The sequence below is a fragment of the Aethalodelphis obliquidens genome, unplaced genomic scaffold (genome assembly GCF_003676395.1).
Source record: "Aethalodelphis obliquidens isolate GAN/ISIS:26980383/991018 unplaced genomic scaffold, ASM367639v1 scaffold9, whole genome shotgun sequence".
NCBI classification, from domain to species: domain Eukaryota; kingdom Metazoa; phylum Chordata; class Mammalia; order Artiodactyla; family Delphinidae; genus Aethalodelphis; species Aethalodelphis obliquidens.
Window position 1 is genome coordinate 36,995,157 of NW_020837953.1, and position 24,348 is coordinate 37,019,504.

General features: G+C 55.2%; 1 protein-coding gene across 8 annotated transcripts in view; it reads left to right on the top strand.

Moving 5' to 3' along the window:
- Positions 1–24,348, top strand: part of KIF17 (kinesin family member 17) — a 50,688-nt gene that overhangs the window by 3,279 nt on the left and 23,061 nt on the right. For 5 of the 8 annotated variants that reach the window (XM_027109881.1, XM_027109884.1, XM_027109883.1 and 2 more), the window contains exons 2-7: positions 2,852–2,998; positions 3,921–4,043; positions 9,495–9,684; positions 13,208–13,660; positions 17,925–18,034; positions 22,737–22,884. In XM_027109881.1, coding sequence (XP_026965682.1) covers positions 2,852–2,998; positions 3,921–4,043; positions 9,495–9,684; positions 13,208–13,660; positions 17,925–18,034; positions 22,737–22,884 — 1,171 coding nt within the window. The remainder of the gene's footprint in view (positions 1–2,851; positions 2,999–3,920; positions 4,044–9,494; positions 9,685–13,207; positions 13,661–17,924; positions 18,035–22,736; positions 22,885–24,348) is intronic. The other 3 variants (XM_027109886.1, XM_027109888.1, XM_027109889.1) reach the window with 1 other exon arrangement.

Sequence of the window (24,348 nt, forward strand, 5' to 3'; positions counted from 1 at the left end):
TTCATGAAAATCATTTAGTAAATAATAATACGGGGAACATGGCAGAACCCGGGGTGGACAGTGGCTGGCATTTAGGACCTGCTCCGTGTGTGCGCACGTCTCTGGTGGGTCTGGAGGTATCAGTTGATGGGTGAAGCGTTTCTGAAATCTTATGTTTTGCCTTAATGCATGTAAAGTTGTCTTCTACTTCACAGCAGCGTGGTTCTGCAGAACTTTCTGCAGTGGTGGAAATGTTCCGTATCTGGGCTGTCCAGTTAGGGACTACCAGCCATATGTGGCAAGTGAGCACTTGACATGAGGCTATTGCTTTTGAGGAACTGAATTTCAGTTTTATTTGATTTTTTTTAATATAAATTTATTTATTTATTCATTTTTGGCTGTGTTGGGTCTTCGTTGCTGCGCGCAGGCTTTCTCCAATTGCGGCGAGTGGGGGCTGCTCTTCACTGCGGTGCGTGGGCTTCTCATTGCGGTGGCTTCTCTTGTTGTGGAGCACGGGCTCTAGGCGTGCGGGCTTCAGTAGTTGTGGCATGCGGGCTCAGTAGTTGTGGCTCACGGGCTGTAGAGCGCAGGCTCAGTAGTTGTGGTGCACAGGCTTAGTTGCTCCGTGGCATGTGGGATCTTCCTGGACCAGAGATCGAGCCCATGTCCCCTGCATTGGCAGGCGGATTGTTAACCACTGCACCACCAGGTAAGTCCCTGAAATTAATTTTAATAATCCATTTTATTTGACCTTTTATTTGACCCAATAGTATCCAAAATATTATCATTTCAATAAAACATAATAATAGATACTATCATGGTATAGTAGCTATTAGGGAGATAGTTTACATTGTTTCTTCATAATAAGTCTTCGAAATTGGGCGTGTGTTTCATACTTATCGCACATCTCAGTTCAGGTGTTTAAGTGTCCATAGTTCAAATGAAATGAAACACAAAAAAATAAAGTTGTGTTTGATGGGAAAATATTTTACACTGCTTCAGTTTTTAAATGTAAATTAACATAAATTCAGTTCCTCAGTCGCATCAGGCGCACTTCTGGTGTGGCTGGTGGCTGCCCTACTGGACAGTGCATATAAAATATTTATTTTGATATAGGATCCCTTGTCAGGTCTGGGTGACATTGATGGTCCGGGCACTGCACCGTGTTGTCCCTGGGGCTTCGCGTGCCCTGCCTCTGAGGCTCCTGGTTGGGTGACTGGTCTGCCACGGCTCTCCCACACCTCAGGGGCCTCATCCTAGTGTGTAGCACCTGGCCCTCTGATGAGCTGCGGATCGTGACTTCCAGTCTTCCTTCCCCAGCAGTCCCTGGGGATCCCGAGCCCCGCAATGGTCTACAGGATGGGTCTTTCTTTTTTTTTTTTTTTTTAATGTATTTTTTTAGAAAGGATCTTCGTTGGGTCTTCGTTTCTGTGCAGTGCAAGGGCTTTCTCCAGTTGCGGCGAGCGGGGGCCACTCTTCATCGCGGTGTGCGGGCCTCTCACTGTAGCAGCTTCTCTTGTTGCGGAGCACAGGCTCCAGACGTTGTGGCTCACGGGCCTAGCCTGTCCACGGCATGTGGGATCTTCCCGGACCGGGGCATGAACCCACGTCCCCTGCATTGGCAGGCGAACCCTTAACCACTGCACCACCAGGGAAGCCCTTTCTTTAATATTTTTAATTAAAAAATTTCGGCTGCATCGGGTCTTAGTTGCAGTACCCGGGATCGTTGTTGCGGCATGCCTGTGGGATCTAGTTCCCCGACCAGGGATCGAACCTGGGCCCCCTGCATTGGGAACATGGAGTCTTACCCACTGGACCACCAGGGAAGTCCCTACAGGATGTGCCTTTGCAGTGGAAACGGGCACAGATGCCACCTGGGCCCTGGGGGCCTGGGCACAGCTCTCTGGGCCCACATTCTAACACAGGATTCCCCTGCCCCCATACTAAGTTCTAGAATTTGTGATCTCCTGAGCTGGGTGAGGGCAGGGACTAGGGTGTCTTCTTGGTTCATGGCTCTGTCACCAGCCAGTCCCCCTCAGAGGAGAGAGTCGGTACCTATGGAAAGAACAATCGCATCAGTGAATGAAGGATGCCCTCGGGTGTGCCACCTGGTTTGCCTCTTGCTTCTTCCCAGATTCGTCTCCATCCCCCTCGCCCAAGTTCCACCTGCTCTCAGCCTCTCACCTCTCTGGTCTTTGCTCAGGCTGTCCCCTCAGCCTAGAATGCCTTCCTCTTCCTGTCACCTGTTAAAATCCAAGCCACCCTTTCTGCTCCCCCTTTCTCCTCCACCTGCCCAGGAAGCTTTGCCTGGCGCTTCCTGCACCTTCTGTCTCCCCCTCTTGGCACTCCCTCTCCTTGCCCATCCTGTACGCCATCATTACATGCACCTCCACCTCATATGAGGATCACGTGTATATGTCTTGTCTCCCGCACATTCCAGGCAGACATTTAGGGAGCACCTACCTCTGTGTGCCAGCACTTCGTGTGCCAGCACGTGAAATAATTCCTGTGTACAGCTCCCGACAGCCTCAGGGGAGGTGCTGTTCTTACCCTTTGTTACAGGTGAGGAGGCTGAGGCTCCATGTGCCTGAATAAGGACAGGCCAAGGGCACAGTCAGTAAAGGATGGCGGCCAGGCTCTTAGCCATACACAGGGACAGTCTCCCACCCCACCGTGCAGTGACCCCCTTGAGGACAGAGCTGTGCCGCGTTCATCTCTGCACTGCCCTCCCCCAGCCCTGTGCCACCGTGGTGGGAGAGCCAGGGAGGGGCCCTAAGTCTGTGAGTCAGGAGGCAGCCCTGCAGCCCCGGGCCTGGCCCCAAGCCTGGCTGAGCTCGGCCAGCTGAGCCCTGGGCTGTGTCCTCCCACACAGGGCGTCACCGAGGGCTACAACGGCACCATCTTTGCCTACGGCCAGACAGGCAGCGGGAAGTCCTTCACCATGCAGGGCCTGCCTGACCCACCCTGCCAAAGAGGCATCATCCCTAGGGCCTTCGAGCACATTTTCGAGAGCGTCCAGGTATGGGCCCGGGGGATGGAAGGGGCAGGGTTGGGCTCCCCAGGCGTTACCGTGAATGATCCCAGAGCACTTTTGACCTGGGCAGCGGTTGTGGGATGCGGTCAGAGTGGGCTTGACGCGGCACAGATGAGCAGACAGACGCAGGCTCTGGTTTCTGAAGAGGCGATGGGAGAACTTAAAGCTGAGAAAATTCTACCTGCTGTGTTTTCCTCCTGCCATTTTTGGATTTTAACATTTCGTATAACACTTCACATGGATATGATGACCCAGAGTGCTGGCCCAAGAAATGGCTGTAAACAATCATAGCTTCCTTTTTTAATTGAGCAGCTGCTACAGGCCAAGCATTGTGCAAAGCCCTTTGCATAATTATCTCACTACCACCCTGGCCCAGGAGGTAGCTGTTATCCTCATTTTTGAGATAGGGAAGCCAAGGCTTGGAGCCCTTATGGGCTGGGCCCAGACCAGTTATCCCAGTGTCCAGGCTGCAGGTGAGACGTGCCCTGCTGACCACTCATGAATGCACAGATTCCTGCATCTGGGAAATGGCAGAGCAGGGACGAGTCAGCTGCAGAGCCCACTGTACTACACCTGGGACTCATTTTGATGACCCACAGGAACATCAGGCAACTGGAAGAACTGCCGGGGATTAGCCCAGGGCCAGTGCTTGGTCCCGGCCTTACCCGTGGCCTTGGTCTCTCTACCTGAACAGTGGGGAGGCCTCTCCCATTTCCTTTCCCATGAGGCTTGTGGAGAGAGCATGGGTCCATGGCAGTATGAAAATGATGCCCCTCTGAGAAGCCGGAGAGGAGGGGAGAGCTGGCCAGGCAGGCAGGGTCAGGTGAGGCTGGGGACACCTCCTGCCACGATGTCCTTTTGTGATGTCCAGGCAGCGGGTGCTCAGGTATCTTTGCTCTCCCTGCAGTGTGCAGAGAACACCAAGTTCCTGGTCCGGGCCTCCTACCTGGAGATCTACAATGAAGACGTCCGTGACCTGCTGGGTACTGACACCAAGCAGAAGCTGGAGGTGGGTGCAGCCCCGGCAGGGGTGGGTGGGGGCAGCTAGAGGGGGAGGTTGGCATTGGGGGTGCTCCCTCAGAAACATGGGGAAGGGTCCTGAGGACACAGGCGCTGGTTCAGACTAGAATGGGGAGTTTTGAACTTGAACTTTGGAGTAGTCTCAGAGTCTGTGAGGCAGGGGAGGGGTTACTGGGCCTACCCGCACCGCGCAAGGGGAGGGGAGGCCTTCTCTGGGGCAGTGCCACTTACATCTGTTGAAATAGATGGAATTTGGTGACGGATTTCATTTGAAAAAAGGGTTCCACTTCTAAAAAATTATTTTGAAAAATTCTAAGGGACTTTCAAGCTTAAAAGGTAATAGTGATCATTTTTTGAGCACTTACTGTTTACTCACTGCTTTAGGCATGTTATCCCATTTAATACTCCCAGTCACCTCGTTAGGTAGATACAGGTTTCCCCCACTATCAGAAAGCAGAGCGAGTGTTTTGTAAAAGCTGAAATGGCATAAAGGGAAGAGTATCCCCTGCTTTCCAAAATCTTGATTCCACTTTGCTTTTATGAAAGACTGACATTAGTACGATAAAGGCTTTTTTGGTAAAAGTGAAAATCGGATTTCTTTCCGACTTGAACTCAGAGAAAGTTGGGGATACGCATATTATTATCCTCAGTTTACCGACGTGGGAAGGGAGGTTTACAGAGGGTAATTAACGTGCCCAAGCTTCAACTGCAGGGAGCTGGGCCAAACCTGGAGTTGAGCCCAGATCTGTGTGACATCAGGTTCCTGCATCGCAAACATGCGATGGGCTCAGATTCTGGGACCTTGTCCCCCTCTGAATGGGGTCTGGTGTGGAGGTGTCCAAAGATCGATGATATGACCTCAGAATGTTGTTGTGAGGATTGAAGAGGGTAACAAGGGTGAGCTGCTGAGCAGAGGGTCAGCGCATAGTAGGGGCTCGACGTGTGAGCTCTTTCGTGCCATTGGGATTCCGAGAAAGGATGAGGAATATGACCTGGGGGTTGCAAAATGGACTCAAGACAGAAAAAACTAGGGCTGGCCCAACTGGTCACTGAGCATTGCTCACCTCGTAAATTGTCCTCAGTCTCCTGAAAGGCTAGAATCAGAATGAAAGGACATCATTTCCCAGCTGGGTGAAGCAGAATTAGATGCTTTGAGGGCCCTATCAAGATAGGCAGAATGGGGCTTCCCTGGTGGCGCAGTGGTTGAGAGTCCGCCTGCCGATGCAGGGGACACGGGTTCGTGCCCCGGTCCGGGAGGATCCCACATGCCGCGGAGCGGCTGGGCCCGTGAGCCATGGTCACTGAGCCTGCGCGTCCAGAGCCTGTGCTCCGCAACGGGAGAGGCCACAACAGGGAGATGCCCGCGTACCGCAAAAAAAAAAAAAAAAAAAAAAAAGATAGGCAGAACGTGGCTGACCCTTTGGGGAGCCCAGCGAGGTCAAGTGACCTGCCAGGACTGGACAGCCAGGTGGTGGCAAGGCTGGACCAGGTCCGGGACCTTTGGGCAAGGCTTGGTTATGTCTCCCCTCTGGGACTCTCTGAATCCTGGATGGGCCAGGTCAAGTCCAAGGAGGAGGGACTTCCCCGGTGGTTCAGTGGTTAAGACTCCTCACTCCCAATGCAGGGGGCCTGGGTTCCATCCCTGGTCAGGGAACTAAGATCCCGCATGCTGCACGGCGTGGCCAAAAAAAAAAAGTCCAAGGAGGAGCCCAATGAGGGGAGACTGACCCAGATCTGTGGCCAGCATGCTGGTGGCTGCCCCCAGACTCTGGGGCTTCTTATCTGACCAAGAAACCAATGCCCACCTCCAGGCCCCCCACAAGAGGCCCACAACCAGCGGTGGAGGTTGAACTACCTCCTTCAGAGTCAGAATGCCTGAGCTGGGGGAATGTCAGTCATTAATGAGCATCAGTCCTGGGAGGTTGCTGTGGAGATTCCCATTCTGCAGATGAGGAGAGGAGGCTGGGAAAGAGAAGGTGACTTGCCTGTGGCCACTAGGTTAGGAAGCCACAGAGTCAGGGTTGGACATTTTCCGTGGCCCAACTGCCTAAATCTCCCCAGGGAACAGGCCTTGACAGCCACGGGAGGGGGCACAGAACCAGATAAAGGGGCTGCTGCCGATGCCCCCCAGTCTTCCAGACCCTCCCTGACCTCTAGATTGGACAGGACGTTGGGATCACCTGGGTCCCGTCCCACCCCATCCATGTGGGGCAGGGCTGTTTCCCTGCTCAGATCCAGAGCCCCCCACTTGCCCCTAGGCCCTCCAGTTGTCCTGGCTTCATTTGGAGGGACTGTGAGTTCCTCTCTGACCCGCAACCATTGTATGGCCCAACTGAACACATCCGACCCCAGGGAGCAGCCGTTTTGAAAAAAAACTTGCTTGTGCTGTGGCCAGATAGTGGGAAAATCCTTAAAATTTTGAGCCAGAAAGACCCTTAGAGAGCTTCTAAGTCCAGTCCTTTCATAGTACAGATGAGGAAGCTGAGTCCCAGGGAGGGGAAGGGACTTGGCCAAGGTCACACAGCAAATTACTAGTAATGGCGCTAATACCAGAATATGTGGGATCTGAGTCGTCAGGTGCTTTCCTCCCAGACTTTTCCGGGTGGGAAGTATAGGAAACCCGGGGGGCAGTGAGAAGCGAGTAGTGGGGTTCCATGTGAGGGAGGAACATTCATGAGTTGAGTCATCCATTCAACAGAGACTTACTGGGAAGACCCTGGAGGTCAGGCCACAGACTACAGCAGGTCCACAGGGGTGTGAACTCCCCCCACCCCCAGTCCCCGTCCAGACCAGGACTGGCCCCCAGCCCCCTCCTCCTCACCTCCTCGCAGACACAGCAGTGCTCTGCCCTTTCTACACAGGCACCTCCAGCCACCCAGCTGGGGTCTTTCCACTGTCTTCTCTCTCCTGGAGCTGGAGCAGCTGAGTCATAACTCAGCCCCCAGACGGGGACATGGGGACGGGAGCAAGGCACAGGGAGTTGCTCCTGCTTGTCGGCCCCGAAAGGCCAGCCTGCAGCATCGGGGCCCCTGCCAGCCCCCTCCACTTCCTCCATATCATGGACCCTAGGATGGGTTCGGTTACCCAGGCCCTGCGGGCCCAAGGGCTGGCAGCTGCCTGTACGTGGCCCAGCTGGACCACAGGCCTCAGGCTTGGTGAGCCAGGCTGCCTGAGGATGAGGGCCGCCAGTGACAGATGTGCTCAGAGACATTGCCCATGGGTGCCTGGAGCTCTCTCAGAGCAGGGACAGCTGGGTTCTGTATAACCCTCACAACAGCCTTAGGAGGAGCTGCTGTTCAAGAACCAGCCCAAGGGCACAGTCAGTAAAGGGTGGAGATGGAATTTGCACCCAGGTGGCCAGGCTCCACAGCACAGCCCACGGCCTGGTAATTCTGCTAATGAGAGTGGTTAGATCAGCGAGGGCCAGCAAGGGATTTGGGGAAGCCGATTACACCCCCTCCCCCAACACCACGAACCACCATCACGGAACCCAGCTCAGTGCTAGGTGGCGGAGGTGGGGCCCTCAGGGGCCTCTCCAGTTGGTTCCCGCAGCCGGCGTCGGGCCAGTGGCAGGACCCCGCACCTCCATGGGGGCGTTTCCCGGCCGGCTGTGGTCCCGTCCTGCATGCGCGCCGCTCCCCCGCACTCGGCCGCATCCCAGCTGGTTGCCATGGCGACCGCGCTCCGCCTGGCATCCGGGAGGAACAGTTACCAAGGAATGCGGGGCGGGGCTGGCGCCTGACACTCGGGAGGTGGGTGGAGGCCGGAACAGCAGGGGAGGGGTGGAGGGATCCAGAAGGTCGGGAGGTGAGGGGGCGAGCCCTCTTGGGCCTACAAATAGGGTGGGTGGGAGACTCCTACATTAGGTGTTGCCTCCCCTGACCTCCTTTCCTGCTCGTGAGGTTGCTCAGGCTGGAGAGGACGGCCTCATCCTCTTGGTATCTGTGTTCACCGAACCCCCTCCAGAAACCCCCACAGAGCTCCTTTCACATCCATTCTCTTTTCGATCCTCCCAAAAGTCTTGTGGAAATAGGATTCATCATCCTCATTTTACAGATGAGGAAACCGAGGCCGAGAGAGACAAAATGACTTCCCCAACTAGCAAGTCACAGAACCAGGTTTCTAACCCGAGTCTGTCTGACTGGATAGGAAACTGCGTTCTTCCTGAGGCCAGGAGCAGCCATCCGTCACCTGCGCCTAGCATGTACCAGGCAGGCGTCTAGCCTCTGAGAGTGTGACAGTGACCAAAGCAGGCACACAGCATCCCAGGCTACCATCAAGCCCTGCTCTGTTTGCAGGCTCTCCTGCTCCTGTCCTTTGAGCTCCGTCCTCACAGCCACCTTCTAGGTCAAGGTCAGCCCTTTGTCATATCAAACTTCAGTTACTCCAGGATGCTGCAGCCTCTCTCCAAGCCCTGCCTCTGGAGTCTTCCACTGCCAGTGACCCCAGTGCTGCCCTGCCACTAATAGCTGTGTGACCTTTAGAAAGCCACTTAACCTTTCTTTGCCTCCGTCGCTTATCTGTTCCGTGAAACCCAGTCCTTCGGTCTGGGTCTGGCTCTTTCTCCAGACTTGGGGAGATAGGGCAAGCCTGTGCTTGCCCCCCTCTGCCCCCCGCCCTGCTCTGCAGCAGGGGCCCAGCCCCACCTGGGACCCTGAAGCTGCCCCGGGGCAAAGCATCTGAGCCTACTCTGGCTCAGACCAGCGGACAGATGACTTCTGTCCTAATTCATTCTGCTCTTCCCAGAGTGGTTTTATTTCCTCTCACATTGCTTTTCACAGCTCTGTGTCAGCAACAAAACAGCTCAGCTGCCTGGAGAGCAAGCACGCAGCAGTCAGATAAATTGATTTACTCGCTGCCATCGTGCTGAGGGCTGGGGGCCAGTGGGAGTTCTGGGCGCAAATGGCCCTTCACCCGCCATGATCCAAGGGTCTGGGAACATTCTTGTTGCCGTGGAGCCGCGGCAGGGAGGCGAGCAGAAGCCACGTTGGCAGGTCAGGGGAGAAGCACTCAGAGCCCTTGGGTGAATGACTACAGACAGGGTCGGCCCCCGGGAGCTGAAGCCCCAGACCAGAAGCCGCCTTCACAACCACAGCACTAACAACAACAGTGAGACCGCGGCTGCCATTTATGGAGCAGTAACCATGTGCCAGGCATCATGCCATGCGTTGTACGAGCCTTAGTTTACAGAATCCTCACCACCTCCCTAAGGGATAGGTATCTTGTACCCATTTTACAGATGTGGAAACGGAGGCTCAGAGAGATGATGTCACTGACCCAAGGTCCCACAACAAGGGAGAGGCGGGGGTGGGTTTGAGGCTGGTTCTACCTAGGACAAACCCCCAACCTGTGACAGGGAATCCGAGGTGCCAACCCACCCTGCAGGAGGGCAGAGGTGGTGGGAGCTGGGCCCTTCCCTCAGGTTCCCCAGGGAGCCCTGACCCGTGCCTCTTGCCCGCAGCTGAAGGAGCACTCGGAGAAGGGGGTGTACGTGAAGGGGCTCTCCATGCACACGGTGCACAGTGTGGCCCAGTGCGAGCGTGTCATGGAGACGGGCTGGAAGAACCGCTCGGTTGGCTACACGCTGATGAACAAGGACTCTTCCCGCTCCCACTCCATCTTCACCATCAGCATCGAGATCTACGCGGTGGGTATGTGGGGCCGGGTGGGGACGGAGGGGGCCGGACCACCAAGCCGGGTGCCTGCTCCTAGTAGCCCAGACCCTTCACCACTCGGAGCCTCGAGGGCCGCAACTGGGAAGAGATGCTGGGGTTGCCTGGAGGAAACACAAGAGGACTGTCCCTGTGCCAGGACCCACGTTTCCAGGATAAACAGCATCATCAACAACAACAATAATAATACTGGTAGCTACCATTGAGCACTTTCTACGTGCCATGCAATGTATTTGCATTAGCTCATTTGCTCCTTCCAACAACCCCATGAGGTGGATACTCATATCATCCCTATTTTACAGATGAGTGAGGAAATCGCGGTCACACAACTAGAAGGTCTTCGAGCTGGGCCTCTATCCCAGGGGTCTGCCCCCAGAGTGTGTGCCACCCAGAACTTTAGGATTCTCCTCTTTCTTTTTTTTTTTTTTTTTTTTTTTTTCCGGTACGCGGGCCTCTCACTGTTGTGGCCTCTCCCGTTGCGGAGCACAGGCTCCGGACGCGCAGGCTCAGCGGCCATGGCTCACGGGCCCAGCCGCTCCGCGGCACGTGGGATCTTCCCGGACCGGGGCACGAACCCGTGTCCCCTGCATCGGCAGGCAGACTCCCAACCACTGTGCCACCAGGGAAGCCCTCTCCTCTTTCTTTAGCATTCTCTACTCCAAAGCCATCTCACTCTTTCTTTATTTCTGGAAGAGTTACTGAGAAAGAGAAGAAGAAGGAAAGGAACTCGTTTATTTCAGGCTACCTATAGACGCTGTGCTGAGTCCTTTACACACCTCATTCTATTTAAAGCCCACAACAGTCCTAAATGCAGGCATTATCATTCCCATTAACAGATGAGGAAACGGAGGCTCTGAGAGGTCAAGTGACCTGCTTGTTCAAGGTCTTACTTAAGTGCTTCAAGGTACCGCTTAACTGCTAAGTGGTAGAGCTGGGATTTGAACCCAGGTTTCTCTGACATCTGGGTTTTTCCCACTAACACTGCCGTTGCCTCCAAGTTTGTGGTTCATCACAAACAGAACTCTGGAGAGCAGTGGAGCAGGAAGCAGCCTCAGCCCAACTAGGAGCATAATTGTGGAGAGATCCCAGCCCAAGGTCAAGGCCTGGGTTGATGGAACCCCCAGCAGCACACTGCCCACCTGTGTGGTGACCTGGCTCCAGGCCAACCCCCTGGTGCTGGCTGGGTCAGAGTCTCCCCCAGGGGTGATGATATGGGGAGGGCGGGTGGTGTGATCACCTCCTCATATGATGATGCTGTAGGTGGGGGCAGGGACTAGGGCCTGAGAGGACAGATCAGGAGGGAGGAGGAGAGAGTGGCCCTGTGGGGTGCCTCTTGGTCTCTGCAGATGGGTTTGAAGGATGAGGCAGGCTGCCTGCAAACAGGCTTTTTAAAAATTTTAAAGATGTTTTTTATTTCCATTATAAAATAAGTTCAATAAAGATTTAGGAGTTAGAGAAAGGTAGGGGAAATTACTCATAAACACAACCATTAACATTTAAGCATATGTTATTTTGATCCTTTTTTTCCCTGTGCAAATTTTAAACACTCTTAAAATCTTCTGCTCTATATAAAGTTTCTTCCCCATGTTTCATTTCCCATGCCATCCCTAAGAATGTTCCCACATCGTTCCTGCCATGTCTTCCTGACCATGGAAGGTGGCTGAAGGACCGCGCATCAGTCAGCACCCTCCTCTACCCGGCCCTCCACAAGCTCTTTTTTTTTTTTTTTTCTACAAGCTCTTAATGCTGTTTCTGGTTTCTCAGTGTTGTAAATAATGCCATGATGAACATCTTTGTGTACAAAGCCTTTTCTGCTTTTATTTATTTATTGTTAAAAATGTATTTATTTATTTATTTTTGGCTGCGTTGGGTCTTCCTTGCTGCACACGGGCTTTCTCTAGTTGCGGCGAGCGGGGTCTACTCTTCGTTGTGGTGCGCAGGCTTCTCATTGCGGTGGCTTCTCTTGCCGCAGAGCACAGGCTCTAGGCGCGGGCTTCAGTAGTTGTGGCTTGCAAGCTCTAGAGCACAGGCTCAGTAGTTGTGGTGCACGGTCTTAGTTGCTCCGTGGCATGTGGGATCTTCCTGGACCAGGGATCGAACCTGTGTCCCCTGCATTGGCAGGCGGATTCTTAACCACTCTGCCACCAGGGAAGTCCCCTTTTCTGCTTTTAGAGTCATCTCCTCAGATTAGATTCCCTGGAGCAGGCCTCCTGGGGCACGGGTACAAACCTGTTTAAGGCTCCCGGTACATTCTGCAAAGAGCTTTCCAAAAGAGCATTTCCAAGTCCCTCCTTCCTGCTGCTCCTTAAGAAAAAAATAGCCCAAAGAATCAAGCCCCTTGCATGTCCAAGCTTCCACTGGATGCCAGCCAGACCTTTTTACTTCAGGTAGCTGTGCTCATGGGCAAAACCAGGCCAATTCTGGTTTCAGCCAGCAGGAAACTAAGGAGGAAGCCCCTGCTCCTCCCCCCTATTTCATTTGGAACCGTTTACCATGTCCTCTGGTGACAGTAAGAATTATTAATAGTATCAAGAGCCACAGGCTGTCATTTGAGGAGCACTTGCTGCGTGCCAGGCATGACCCGGAGCCCCTCACGCCCGTGCTCTCTGTGTAATCCTCACAACAGCCCTCAGGGTGGGTCTTAGATTCCCATGTTACTAAGAGAAGGCCGAGGCTCAGAGTTAATTTCCCTGAGTTCCACAGCTGCCGAGAGATAGAATCGAGACCGGATCCCTCAGGTCTCTGCCTTCAAAACCTGTGCTCCAGGCCCCTGCTCCCAGCCAGTGCCCGGCTCCCGTCACCCCCAGAACACGGGTCTGCCCTGCCAGCACAGCTGCGGCCGCTGCAGAACTGGGCTCGTTCTCAGGGCAAACGAATCCCTGCTGTGTGCTGGGCCCTGTGTGGACTCCGTACAAGTGTGCTGTCCGTTTACTCCTTCCAACAACCAACGCTGGTGGGGAGCTATCGTTAGCCTCATTTTGTTGATGTGAGAACTGAGGGTCAGAGAGGTGTGTGGCTTTGCCAAGGTCACACAGCAAGTAGGAGGCAAGACTTGGATGGGAACTGGGTCCAAGGCTCTCCAAAGCCGATGTTTTTTGCATTGAGGGATTCAGCTCCCTGGTGACCCAATCATATCCCCTCACTGCCTCCCACTGCCCCCACCCACCCCGCCCCGCCGTTGCCTCACAAGGAATCTGTAAGAGCTGTCTCGATAGCCGTGAGAAATCCTGCAGCACTCAGAGAGCAGCCTGTGCCTCCCAGCCCCCGCTCCCTGGAATCAGTTGGCCCTGGCTTCTGCTCTTGGAAGCTGTGTGACCTTAGGCATGTTAAATGCCCTTTCTGAGCTTCACTTTTCTCATCTGTAACGGCACAATCCTAGCACCCCCTTCATGGGGCTCCTGTGCAGCTGAAATGAGACCCTCGGTGGGTGGGGAGCACCCAGGGTCTCCTTACCGTGGGGCTCACCCCAGGGCCCTCACCCCTCTGCCTGGTCTGTCTGCAGATGAGCGGGGCAAGGACCACCTCCGGGCAGGTAAGCTGAACCTGGTGGACCTGGCAGGCAGCGAGCGGCAGTCCAAGACGGGTGCCACGGGGGAGCGGCTCAAGGAGGCCACCAAGATCAACCTGTCGCTGTCCGCGCTGGGCAACGTCATCTCGGCCCTGGTGGACGGGCGCTGCAAACACATCCCCTACCGGGACTCGAAACTGACGCGGCTGCTGCAGGACTCGCTGGGCGGCAACACCAAGACACTGATGGTGGCCTGCCTGTCGCCCGCTGACAACAACTACGCTGAGACCCTCAGCACGCTGCGCTACGCCAACCGAGCCAAGAACATCAGGAACAAGCCTCGCATCAACGAGGACCCCAAGGATGCCCTCCTGCGCGAGTACCAGGAGGAGATCAAGAAGCTCAGGGCGATTCTGGCTCAGCAGATGAGCCCCAGCAACCTGTCAGGTGGGCGGCAGGGGGAGGGAGTGGAAGGGAGGGCCCGGGACGAAAAAGGCCCTCTCCCTTTGTCTTCCGGGGCATGGAAGCAATGTCCCACCTCCTCGCAACTTCACGTGAGCATAGAGTTTTGAACAGCCGGGGAGAGCCCTGGTTGGTGACGGCCCAGATGGTTTCTGCTCACCGATGACCCAGCATGAGGCCCGTCTGCCTGGCCTGTCCCATCAGCTGGAGGCTCTGTCCGCCGTTCCTTGCCTCTAGGCTGCACATCCGTCCTCCCTCCTGTCTGCCTGCTGTCTCCATGGCAGCGTGGTGATGCTGTGCTGCTTAGCAGCTAGGTGACTCACCCTCCCCCGACGTCACACGCCCACTCCCAGTTAGGCACCTTGTGATGCCTGCTCTCACACCCAGGTGTTTGGCTGTCCTCTGGCAGGTAGAAATCTATACCTGGAGCATGGGCCTGCAGGGTCCTTGCAACCAAGGGACTCCAGAGTTTTCTTTATCTGAGAATCCCTTGGGAGAAGGCAGCACTAAAGAGACTGAGTCCCTCTGTCCGTTCATCCACCTCCCCGCCCACCTTCCTCTCTATCCATCCATTCTACACACCCACTGATCTACACCCAGGCATCCATCCATCTACCCATCCGTCCACCTGCCCACGCATCCATCCATCTACCCATCCATCCACCCATCCACTCAACCCACCTGTCCTCCCACCCACTCCATTGTTTATCCATCCACCCACCCATCCATCCTACTGTCCACATGTCCACCTACTCATTCACTCTGCCCTGTCATCCATCCTTTTATCTATCTTGCCTGTCACCCCGCCCCCATCCATTCATACCTGCTCTGTGTGTGGACCTGTGCTGGGCATGGGGACACAGAGGTGAGTCAGATCCAGGCTCTGCCGCGTGGGTATACCTGGTTTCCTGGGGGAGAAGGACACTCCAGCAGAGCGTCGTGTGCATCTGGCACAGAGATCCGTACAGGGCACTGCAGGGCAGAAGGGAGTGTGTGGCCAAGGCTACCTGGGGGTAGGGTGTGGTCAGTCAGGGAAGGCTTCCCAGTGGAGAAGGGGTGATTGCACAGAGTCTTGGGGGATGAGAAGTCTCCTGTTAGACGGGATGAGAGTGGTCAGTCTGTGCAGAGATGCACAAAGCTCTAAGGTCTGTTTGGGGACCCACAGGTAGTTCTGCCGACTGCCTGGCGGCTCGGGTGGTGGGAGGTGGCTATGTAGGGGCTGGCCGGGCCTGGAGTGCAGAGGCCCTTGAACACCACTGTGAGGGGTTCCGCTTGGGCAATCTGCCTTCCTCCTCTTTCCCTCCTGCCCCACCCCTGACCCTGCTTAGCCCCCCCGATCAGTGAGGGGAAGCTAGATGGAGGAATGGCGAGGGGCACCAGGAGGGAGTTGGGGCTGCTCTGCCGGTGGCTCCCCTGACCCGGCAGCTGACATGCCTGCAGACTTCCCATGGTTATCACGGCAGCCTTGGGGGGTCAGGGCTCTTAGCATCCCCTCTTCCTGGATCTGGAGCATGGAGCCCAGCAAGCTGAAATGGCGGAGGCAGGGCAGGCAGGGAGCTGAGATCAGGGCAGTAATCACCGGTTCACGTCCTGGCTCCTCGGGGAAGCAACTTAGCCCCCCGAGCCTCAACGTTCTCATCTGTAAAGTGGAGGTGATGACAGCACCTGCCTTGTTATTGCTGTGGGGTGGTTGAGAGGGTTGCACGAGGTGATTCACGTGTGGGCTTAGCACGGAGCCTGGCACGTGAGGCTCAACAGACGGTACCGGATGCTCTAACGTTATAGTTGGGTCTTGAAACCAGGTGTGTCTGACTCAACGCTCCAGGTGTTTCCACCACAGGCACTTAACTGTTAGCGTTGCCCTCTCGGCCCTGGTTCTCCCTCTGGTCATTGGCATATTTCTCCCTCCCCACTTTCAGCAGAACTGGAAACATTGGTCTGTTTTCACTGGCCCTCCGTGCTCTGCTCTCCTGCCCCTAGTCCAGGCAGGCCCTGCGCCCCCGTCCCACTGAAGCTGCCCTTGTCATGGATGCCCTCCTGGTTGTTAAATCCAGTGATCGGTCCTCAGGAGGCCTCAGCTGTCCTCTTAGCATCAGCTGACTCAGATGACCCCTTCCCTTCTCCTTGAAACCCTTGCTTCCTGGACGCCCTTTGTCCTAGTTCTCCTGCTTCTGCAGCCACTCCTTCTCAGCTCCCTTGTGTGAGTCTCTCCATCCCTAACCTCCTGATGTCAGGCTGTCCCAGGGCCGGTCCTCTAGCCTTTTCTCTCTCTACACTCCTAAGGTGGGCTCATCTGGTCTCATGTCTTTATTTTTTTATTATTATTAATTTTTATAAATTTATTTTATTTATTTTTGGCTGCATTGGGTCTTCGTTGCAGTGAGCGGGCTTCTCACTGTGGTGGCTTCTCTTGTTGTGGGCTCTAGGCACGCCTAGGCGCTCTAGGCGTGTGGGCTTCAGTAGCTGTGGCAGGCGGGCTCAGTAGTTGTGGTTCGCGGGCTCTAGAGCACAGGCTCAGTAGTTGTGGCGTATCGGCTTAGTTGCTCCACGGCATGCGGGATCTTCCTGGACCAGGGCTCGAACCCGTGTCCCCTGCATTGGCAGGTGGATTCTTAACCACTGCACCACCAGGGAAGCCCTGGTCTCACATCTTTAAACACCACCTCCGTGCTCATGATTCTCACAGCCTGGCTGTGTGATGCGTGTCCAGGTCTTAATTTATAAAGGTGACTGAGTGGTGACACAGAGAGGTCAATGTCATTGAAAGAAAGGGTAATGTTACTCAGTTACCCTGGAAATGAGAGGCACGCCATGCAGGGCCACAGGGGGAAGCACCAGTGTGGGTCAGGAGGCAGAGAGGAGCGAGGGACAGCCCGGACCAGAGCCTTTATCGGGGTTTTGGTGGAAAGACACAGCCATGCAGGAAAAACAGCTCAGGACTGGCTAGCTTGAGTAAGCCCGACAGGATTGGGGCATAAGGGCTGTCCCTGCTTGCCTGGTCCTGGCCCCGGTTGACTTTGGGCAGGGGAAATACTGGCTGTGTGGGAGAGTTAGATAGAGGTGGGTGTGGACTCAGAATTGGTTGGTTTGCACATGAAAAGGTTGCTCCTCCGGACAAGCTGTTTACTCCCTCTAGGAATTGGCTGGCCCTGGGAGGGGCAGTCTCTTCCTGGCCATCAAGTCTCCCAGGATGTCAAAAACATCAGGAAGTAAAACCCAAACCTGATTGATAAACCATGTCGTCTGATTTCCAGACTTGGCCATCTGGCCATCTATCTAATTGTCATTCCAAACTTAACATATTGGACACTGCACTCTCGACCTTTCCCAGACCTGCTTGTCCTGCAGCTATCCCCAGCCAGTGACACCTCTTTCCTTCCAGGTGTTCAAGCCAGAAACCTTGGGGTCACGCTGGGCTTCTCACTTTTGCTCAAACCTCAATCCAGTCCAGCAGTAGATCCTGTTGTCTCTACCTTTAAAGCAGGTCCAGAATCTGTGCCATTGTCCCCCCAGTACATTCGCCACACAGCAACCAGGGAGCTCCTGTTCAAATACAAGTCCTTTCGCTGCCCTGCCCAAACCCTCCAATGGCCTGGTTTAACCCAGAGTTGAAGCTAAAGCCCTCGCCACGGCTTGCGAGTTTCCCTCTCTGACCTGCTCTGCTCTTCACTCGTCCTCTCCCTTGCTCACTCTGATCCAGCCTCAGTGGCCTCCCGGCTGTTCCTGGAACAGCCACAGCCCCTGCCTGCCACAGGACGTTTGCACTCACCATTCCTTTCTGTCTGTCCCCAGGATCTCTGCCTGCCCCACTCCCTCACTTCCTTCAAATAACTGCTTTCCTCCCACCTTGTCTAAGAGGTCTTTCCTGTCCACACTATTAAAATTGCAGCCCTTCCCCCTGATCCTTATTTCTCAGCACCCTCCCTGCTTTCCTTCTCTTAGAAAATATTACCTTGTTAACATGTTATGCATTTTGCTTACCTTGCTCCCCCAGTTGAAAACAATGTGTGTGTGGAGTCTTGTCTGTTTTGTTTAGTGCCAAACCCCCAGGCCCTGGAACATGTAGGTGCTCAAGAAATACTTGTTGGATGAGTATATGAGCATCTTACACAGAGACATGCTTGAAATAAGTTCAGTACTTTGAGTCTTTTTTGAATGAGCACGCAGTTGCCTTTTTATGGATTTTTGCTTAGTTCCTCCAAACCGTGTGCACCTTGGCCTCAGCCCCTCATTTCTGCTTTTGTCCCAGCCCTGCTGAACAATCAGGTTCCCCCAAACCCCGTCCAGATTGAAGAGAAGCTGTTGCCCCCATCTGTGACCCAGCACAACACGGAGGCTGAGAAGCAGCTGATCCGGGAGGTGAGACCCTGGGCAGGTGGAGAAGGGGCAGGCAGGTGGGGCCCAGCAGGAGACCGTCTCCAGAACGATACCATTTCCCCGCCACCATCACGTGGGGGTTGGTACTCCAGTCTCCCTTTGGAGCTCAGAAAGCTGAGGCTCAGAGAGGTGCCATGACCTGCCCAAGGTCACACAGCCAAGGAGAGTCTAAGCCGGGATTTGAACTCGGTTTCCTGACTCCAGAGTACAGTCCGTCCCCCATCGGTGCCTCTGTGTGCAGAACAGAGAGGGCTGTGGGCGTCTGCAGGGCCGCCATCTCATCTGTGCTGCATGAAGAGCTGGCTGTGGATTGATGGCAATGGAGAGGGCATCCCTGGCGGTAGGGATGGCCAGTGCCTCGGTGAAGAGGCCAGGGCGGAAGGGCTCTGGGCTGAGAGCAGGCAGCCTGGGTGGGCCGTGGGGACCCCTGGGCACCCATTTGACTTGACTGGTGGATAAGTGGGGCGTTAGCCTCCCAGCAAAAGCTGTCACCTCGGGGCACCTGGGTCCTCCCACAACTGTGGCTTCCAGCACACTGGGACCCAGCAGGGTAGGTAGCACCCTGATTTACAGATGCGGAGCTGACCCCAGGGGCACTTACACAGCCAGACACAAAGCGCCTCCTACCCCTGGCTTAGGCTCTGTCCTGACTCCAGTCTCTGTTGATTTCCGGAGGTTCCTGCCATTAGAGGGCTGCATTCTGAGACCTGAGCATGTGGTGGGGTTTGACATTCGATGGTCCCTTTAAGTAGGGCACTGGCTTCTTCCTGGTGGAAAACCTAATGCCAGGGAAGGACACCTCTCTGGAGACTGGGGCCTGGACGTGTCTGCAGCTGGGCTACTGCCGCTCAACTATGACCTCAGATGGGAGCAGCCCTGGGCAGGCTGCACGGGCCTGGGGCCCAGCCTCTGGAGGCAGACCGGGTAAGGCCTGGGGGAGTCTCAGTCCTGTGGGCTGGAGGGCTGGGAGGAACCGACCAAAGAGCCCCCAAGTGCTGCCACGACAGGCGGAGGCGTTTACTATTTGGGGAGAGGCTCAACTGTAGCTCCTGGACGGCCCCTTCCGGGCCCCGTCAAGCTTCTGGGAACTCAGCCGCTCATTCTGCCTTTTCCTCTGCTGCTCTGGGAGCTCCTGGCGCAGGGGCAGCGGCAGGCTAGCTCTGGGGCCCTGGGCCTGGCTCCCCGGGGCGGGGTGGGGAGGTCCCGGCAGAGGGGGCCTTTGGGGATGGCTGAGCACGAGCCCACAGGATGAGAGAGGTTGCGCTTCAGGGTGTGTTTTGGAATCTCATAGGGACAGGTGGACGTTGGTCACAAAGCAGTACGGGGAAGGGGGGCGTGGGGCAGGGGTGCTGACTTGGGGCTGGGATGGAAGCCTCCTCCCTGAGGAAGCCGGGTTGGGTGGGCGGGCATCCTGGCTGTGTGATACACAGGGCGCTGTCTCCCCCTAGTGGTCGTAAGGGAGAAGAACGCTGTTCTGGGCCGGCTGCTGGAGTAGCCAGTGATTGGAGGGTCCTTCTGCTCTGGGGATGGGGGTCACCTGCCTCCTCCTCAAGGGCAGCTTAGTGGACGCTGTGTCAGACCGCTGTCCCCTGGCGCTGCCACCACCAAGTCTATTTTATGGCCCTGGAGTTTCTTCTGCGAGCCATACTCAGAGGAAGAGTTGAGGGGGTCTGTCCTCCCTCCCGTTTGTTCTTTCACTTAAGACTCTCTGTGTGCCTAGACTGTGCTTTCCTTTCCATTCCTGAGCCAGTCAGGATGCTGAGGATGAGGGAGGGGGCCCCTGTGTGTAACAGAGGGTGCCGGGCCAGGAGTCGGCTCAGCCACGGGCTGCAGCTTTGACTCCGTGGGCTTCCGTCTCTAGCTGCACCAGGGGATTTGGACTAGAAGATTCCTAGGGCTCATCCAGCTTTTACATTCTGTGAGTCCAGTTCTTACAGGCTCTGTGCCCGGGCAGGTTGTTTAAGCTCTCCAAGCCTGTTTCCTCATCTCTAGAGTGGGTATAAGGCGGCTTTCCTGCTGCTGGAAGAGGCTGGGCTGTGTAACAGGTGCCAGCCGGGGCTCGGAGGTCTGGGTTTACCCCATTTAGTCATCAACAAGCATTTTCTGAGCACCTACTAGGCGCTGGGCCCTGGAGCCAGAGGCGCAGGTGGGCCCAAGGCAGAGTTTTATTGTTTTTAATATTGGAAGTAGCATGGGAATTCCCTGGCGGTCCAGTGGTTAGGATTCCGCTGCCAGGGCCTGGGTTGGATCCCTGGTTGGGGAACTAAGATCCCGCAAGCTACATGGTGTGGCAAAAAGAAAGGAAGTAGTAGAGCATGTTTTGTGGATTGTGGGGAATGATCTAGAACCGAGGGAGAAGTCCGAGGTATAGGAGGGAGGGGGACTGAAAGAGCAGAGTCCTCCTACGGGGGGTTCGGCTTTGGACGGTTTGTCCTCCGTCACAAGAGGACACAGAGCTTTCGGGCAGAGGAGGGTGAGGGAGTTCACCTCTGCCCTCTTCAGGGCTCTCTGTGGAGGACCAGACAGGAAATGGGGGGAGCGGAGGGTTTCGGAGAGAGGGAAGGTGGAAGGACTAGGAAAGGATGGGACACCACTTAGAGCTCCTTCTGAGATTTGGGGTCACACATTTACAGGTGAGAAAGGAAGCCGGTGCTGCCGTGTGTGCGAGTGCACAGGTCCGTGTGTGCGGGCCCATGTGTGCATCTCCAGCCAGGTCTTGCGGGGGTGTAGGTGCCACTGGGCCTAGGCCTGGGTTTAACTGGGGTCAGGGCTGTGCTGGAGGGAGTAGGGGCGAGTGCTGAAGTGAGGGAGCCAGGGGTGCTTGCTGAGGGATGGATGTAGTGCTGGGCGCTGGGATCCCAGCTGGATGAGGAGGAAGGCGAGGGCGGGCGCAGGGGCAGGAGAAAGCAGGCGGGGCGTGGGCTGCAGGTCTCCATGAGGCCATCAGAGAGCTGCGTGGTTCTGGGCAAGTCTGGACCCTCCCTGGGTCTCAGTAACATTGCAGGTATTGCCCTGAGGCTCAATGCATCTCAACTGTGCTGCATAAACCGTTACATTAAAAATATATATTTGTGGGCTTCCCTGGCGGCGCCGTGGTTGAGAGTCCGCCTGCCGATGCAGGGAACACGGGTTCATGCCCCGGTCCGGGAAGATCCCACACACCGCGGAGCGGCTGGGCCCGTGAGCCATGGCCGCTGAGCCTGCGCGTCCGGAGCCTGTGCTCCGCAACGGGAGAGGCCGCAACAGTGAGAGGCCCGCGTACCGCAAAAAAAGAAAAAAAAAAAAAAATATATATATATATATATTGTTTATTTGGCTGCGCAGGATCTTCGCTGCCATGTGCGGGGTCTTTAGTTGCAGCACGTGGGCTCTTTAGTTGCGGCATGAGGGATCTAGTTCCCTAACCAGGGATCGAACCCAGGCCCCCTGCATTGGGAGCGCAGAGTCTTAACCACCAGACTAGCAGGGAAGTCCCAGAAAACGTTAAATTCTAATGGTGGTCAGTCTCCTCTTCCACCCCGAGAGCCCAGGTCTTGCCATCTGTGCTGTTGCTGTCTGTGCTGTTGTAGGAGTCTGTGCTGGTTCTGTACTTCCTGGGGGATCTGCAGGGGTGGGCGTGTGCAGGGGCTCTCCCATCTTTAACCCCGTCCCGCCCCTCTGGCTTACTGCCGCTGCAGACCCCTCACAGACGAACATTAGTTCATAAAGGCCCGGCCCTCCCTGTGGGGGACGCATATCAGACACCTGAACAGCCTGCCTAGCAGTTCTGCTTCACGCACTTGCTGATTCAGCGGCGATTCCCCGAGTCCCTCCTCTCTGCTAGGCACCGAGGCTGCAAGATGGGAGGATGCGTGTTCTCTGGTGGGGAAGCTGGACGGTTAATCTATAGTCAAATAAATGCAGAGAATGATGGAACTTATGATCCAGGCTAAGAAGAAATAAGCGAAGTGACAGCGGTGGTGGTGATCTTCTGAGAGGGTAACCAGGGAAGGCCTCTCTGAGAGGTTGTTACCAAGCCGAGGCCTGAAGGGACGAACTTGCCAGGGAGTGAGGGCAAAGGCCCTGAGGCTGGCGGGGTGGGGGGCATGGGGGGGAGTGGGCGTGTCTAGGAGTGGAAAGCGCCTGGCGTGCCCAAGAGTGGCAAAGATGGAGTGGGCTGTCCAGATCACTGGGGACTGGAGGTCAAGTTGAGGAGGTTAGATTTTTATCCTCCAACACGGGAAGCCATTGAAACATGATCTATGGATGCGTAGCTGCCACGTGGAGAAAGGTTTGGAGCAAGAGTGGAGGTGGGGAACCAGGTCAGACGAGAGCTGGTGGTGATGGCAAAGATGGAGAGAGAAGCAGATGCATACAAATACATTTCGTCTTCGATGGCTTGAGGACTATTTGGTTAAAACATATTTGTTGATGCAGAAAGGTGTTCATGATCTGCTGCTTTGTGGAAAACATAGATTACAGACAGGTAGGCATACTATTAGCCCGTTAAAAATGTATAGAGAAAAGTGCAGAAGGGTCTTCACCAGCCAGGAATCATCCTAGTGCTGAGGAGGAATTTTAATTTTGTTCTTTTGGCTTATTTGTATTTTCCGGATTGTTTGAATGACAAAAGAGGATTACTGAAAGCTGCGTTTTGAAGTGGCGATAAATGCTGCCCCTCTTGTTATTCCCCCGCCTCTGCCAGGAGTACGAAGAGCGCCTGGCCCGGCTGAGGGCCGACTATGAGGCAGAACAGGAGTCCAGGGCCCGGCTGGAGGAGGACATCACTGCCATGCGCAACTCGTACGATGTGAAGCTGTCCGCACTGGAGGAGAACCTGCGCAAGGAGACAGGTGGGCCCCCGCCCCCCAAAGCTGTCGGGAGGGAGGCCAGCCTGCTCTCCTCCTCACCCCTCTGACTGACATTATAGAGCACTTCCCATGCACCAGGCTCAGTTCTATTTAGTCCTCACAACAGCCCAGCAAGGCAGGCACCACAGTCACCCTCACTTTGTAGATGAGGAAACTGGGGCCCAGAGAGGGTAAGTAACTTGCCCATGGTCACACAGCTGGTAAAGTGGAGCCAGGACTTGAACCCAGCAGTCTGATTCCAGAGCCAGTATTCTTACCCACAGCACTGCCTCGTGATGCCTTGGCCACAGGCTGGATCGCCTCCCAAGGTTGACTTAGAGCTGTAACATATCACCCATGTTTTATGGATAAATCCTTTCCCACAGTTTCTACATTTTCAACCGTCTCTTTTCACATTTGAGACCATTTGTTACCAAAGCAACCACGTCCCCAAATAAGCATTTAATCATTAGCAAGAACTTTTACCTTCCTGGAAATTTTTATCTTCTATTTGACATTCTAGAACGTTCCATCCCACCACTATCTTTCAGACACCTGTGCTGCCAGGCAGCCCAAGACTTCCTAATACTCAAATACTGTACTCAATTACTATAACATCCACCTCATAATGATGACAATATGTTCATATCATTGGTACCGTTTATTAGGCATTGTGTGTGCCAGGTACTGGGTAGGTAGGTGCTTCTCCCGAACGCCCTCAGTGAGTTGGGACTCACCGCATCCTCACAACGCAGGTGTGCAGACTCAGGCTTGGAGAGGTTCAGGCCATGAGCTAGGGAGTGGATGTCTCAGCAAAGGGGACATCAGGACTCTCTCAGGGGAGCCCAGGACACGGTGACAAAGAAGAGGTTGGGATATAAAGGAGCTGGTCTACTGCCCATGAGCTGGGAGCAGAAGGCCTGTGCGATCATCTCCCATCCCAGATGGCGGGGAGATGCCCCTCTTGGTGTAGACCTGGAAGAAGAGGGAAGGGCAGATTCTAGCACTTTCTGTCCTTGGGAGTGTTCCCTCCATCCTCTTTGAATATCAGGCCTCCAAGGGATTTTATTTGGTCTCGCTAATATCCACCCACAGCATTCATTATATCCCACGGCTCTAGCTTATCCTGTGGACAAGGGCCCTGAGACCCCGGCGAGGCCCCTGAGGGTCTTGGGTGTGGAACCTGCTGATTGGGGGCTCTCTGCCTTGGAGACAATAATACCTGCAGGGAAGTCAGTTTATGTATTAAGAGCAGACCCAAGGCGGAGTGGTAAGAGCCCAGCATATAATGGCCGGCTGGGGAGGCCAGAGAATGGAAAGATCATGGAGCTGGTCAGGGAAGGCTTCCTGGAAGAGGTAGAAGGAGACAGGGCTTGAGTTCTGATGCGCAGACGGGCAGAGATGGGAAGCCAGTATTTAGGGGCCTGGGAGGCTCTGACTTTTAAGCTGGTCTCTCGGAGATGGTGA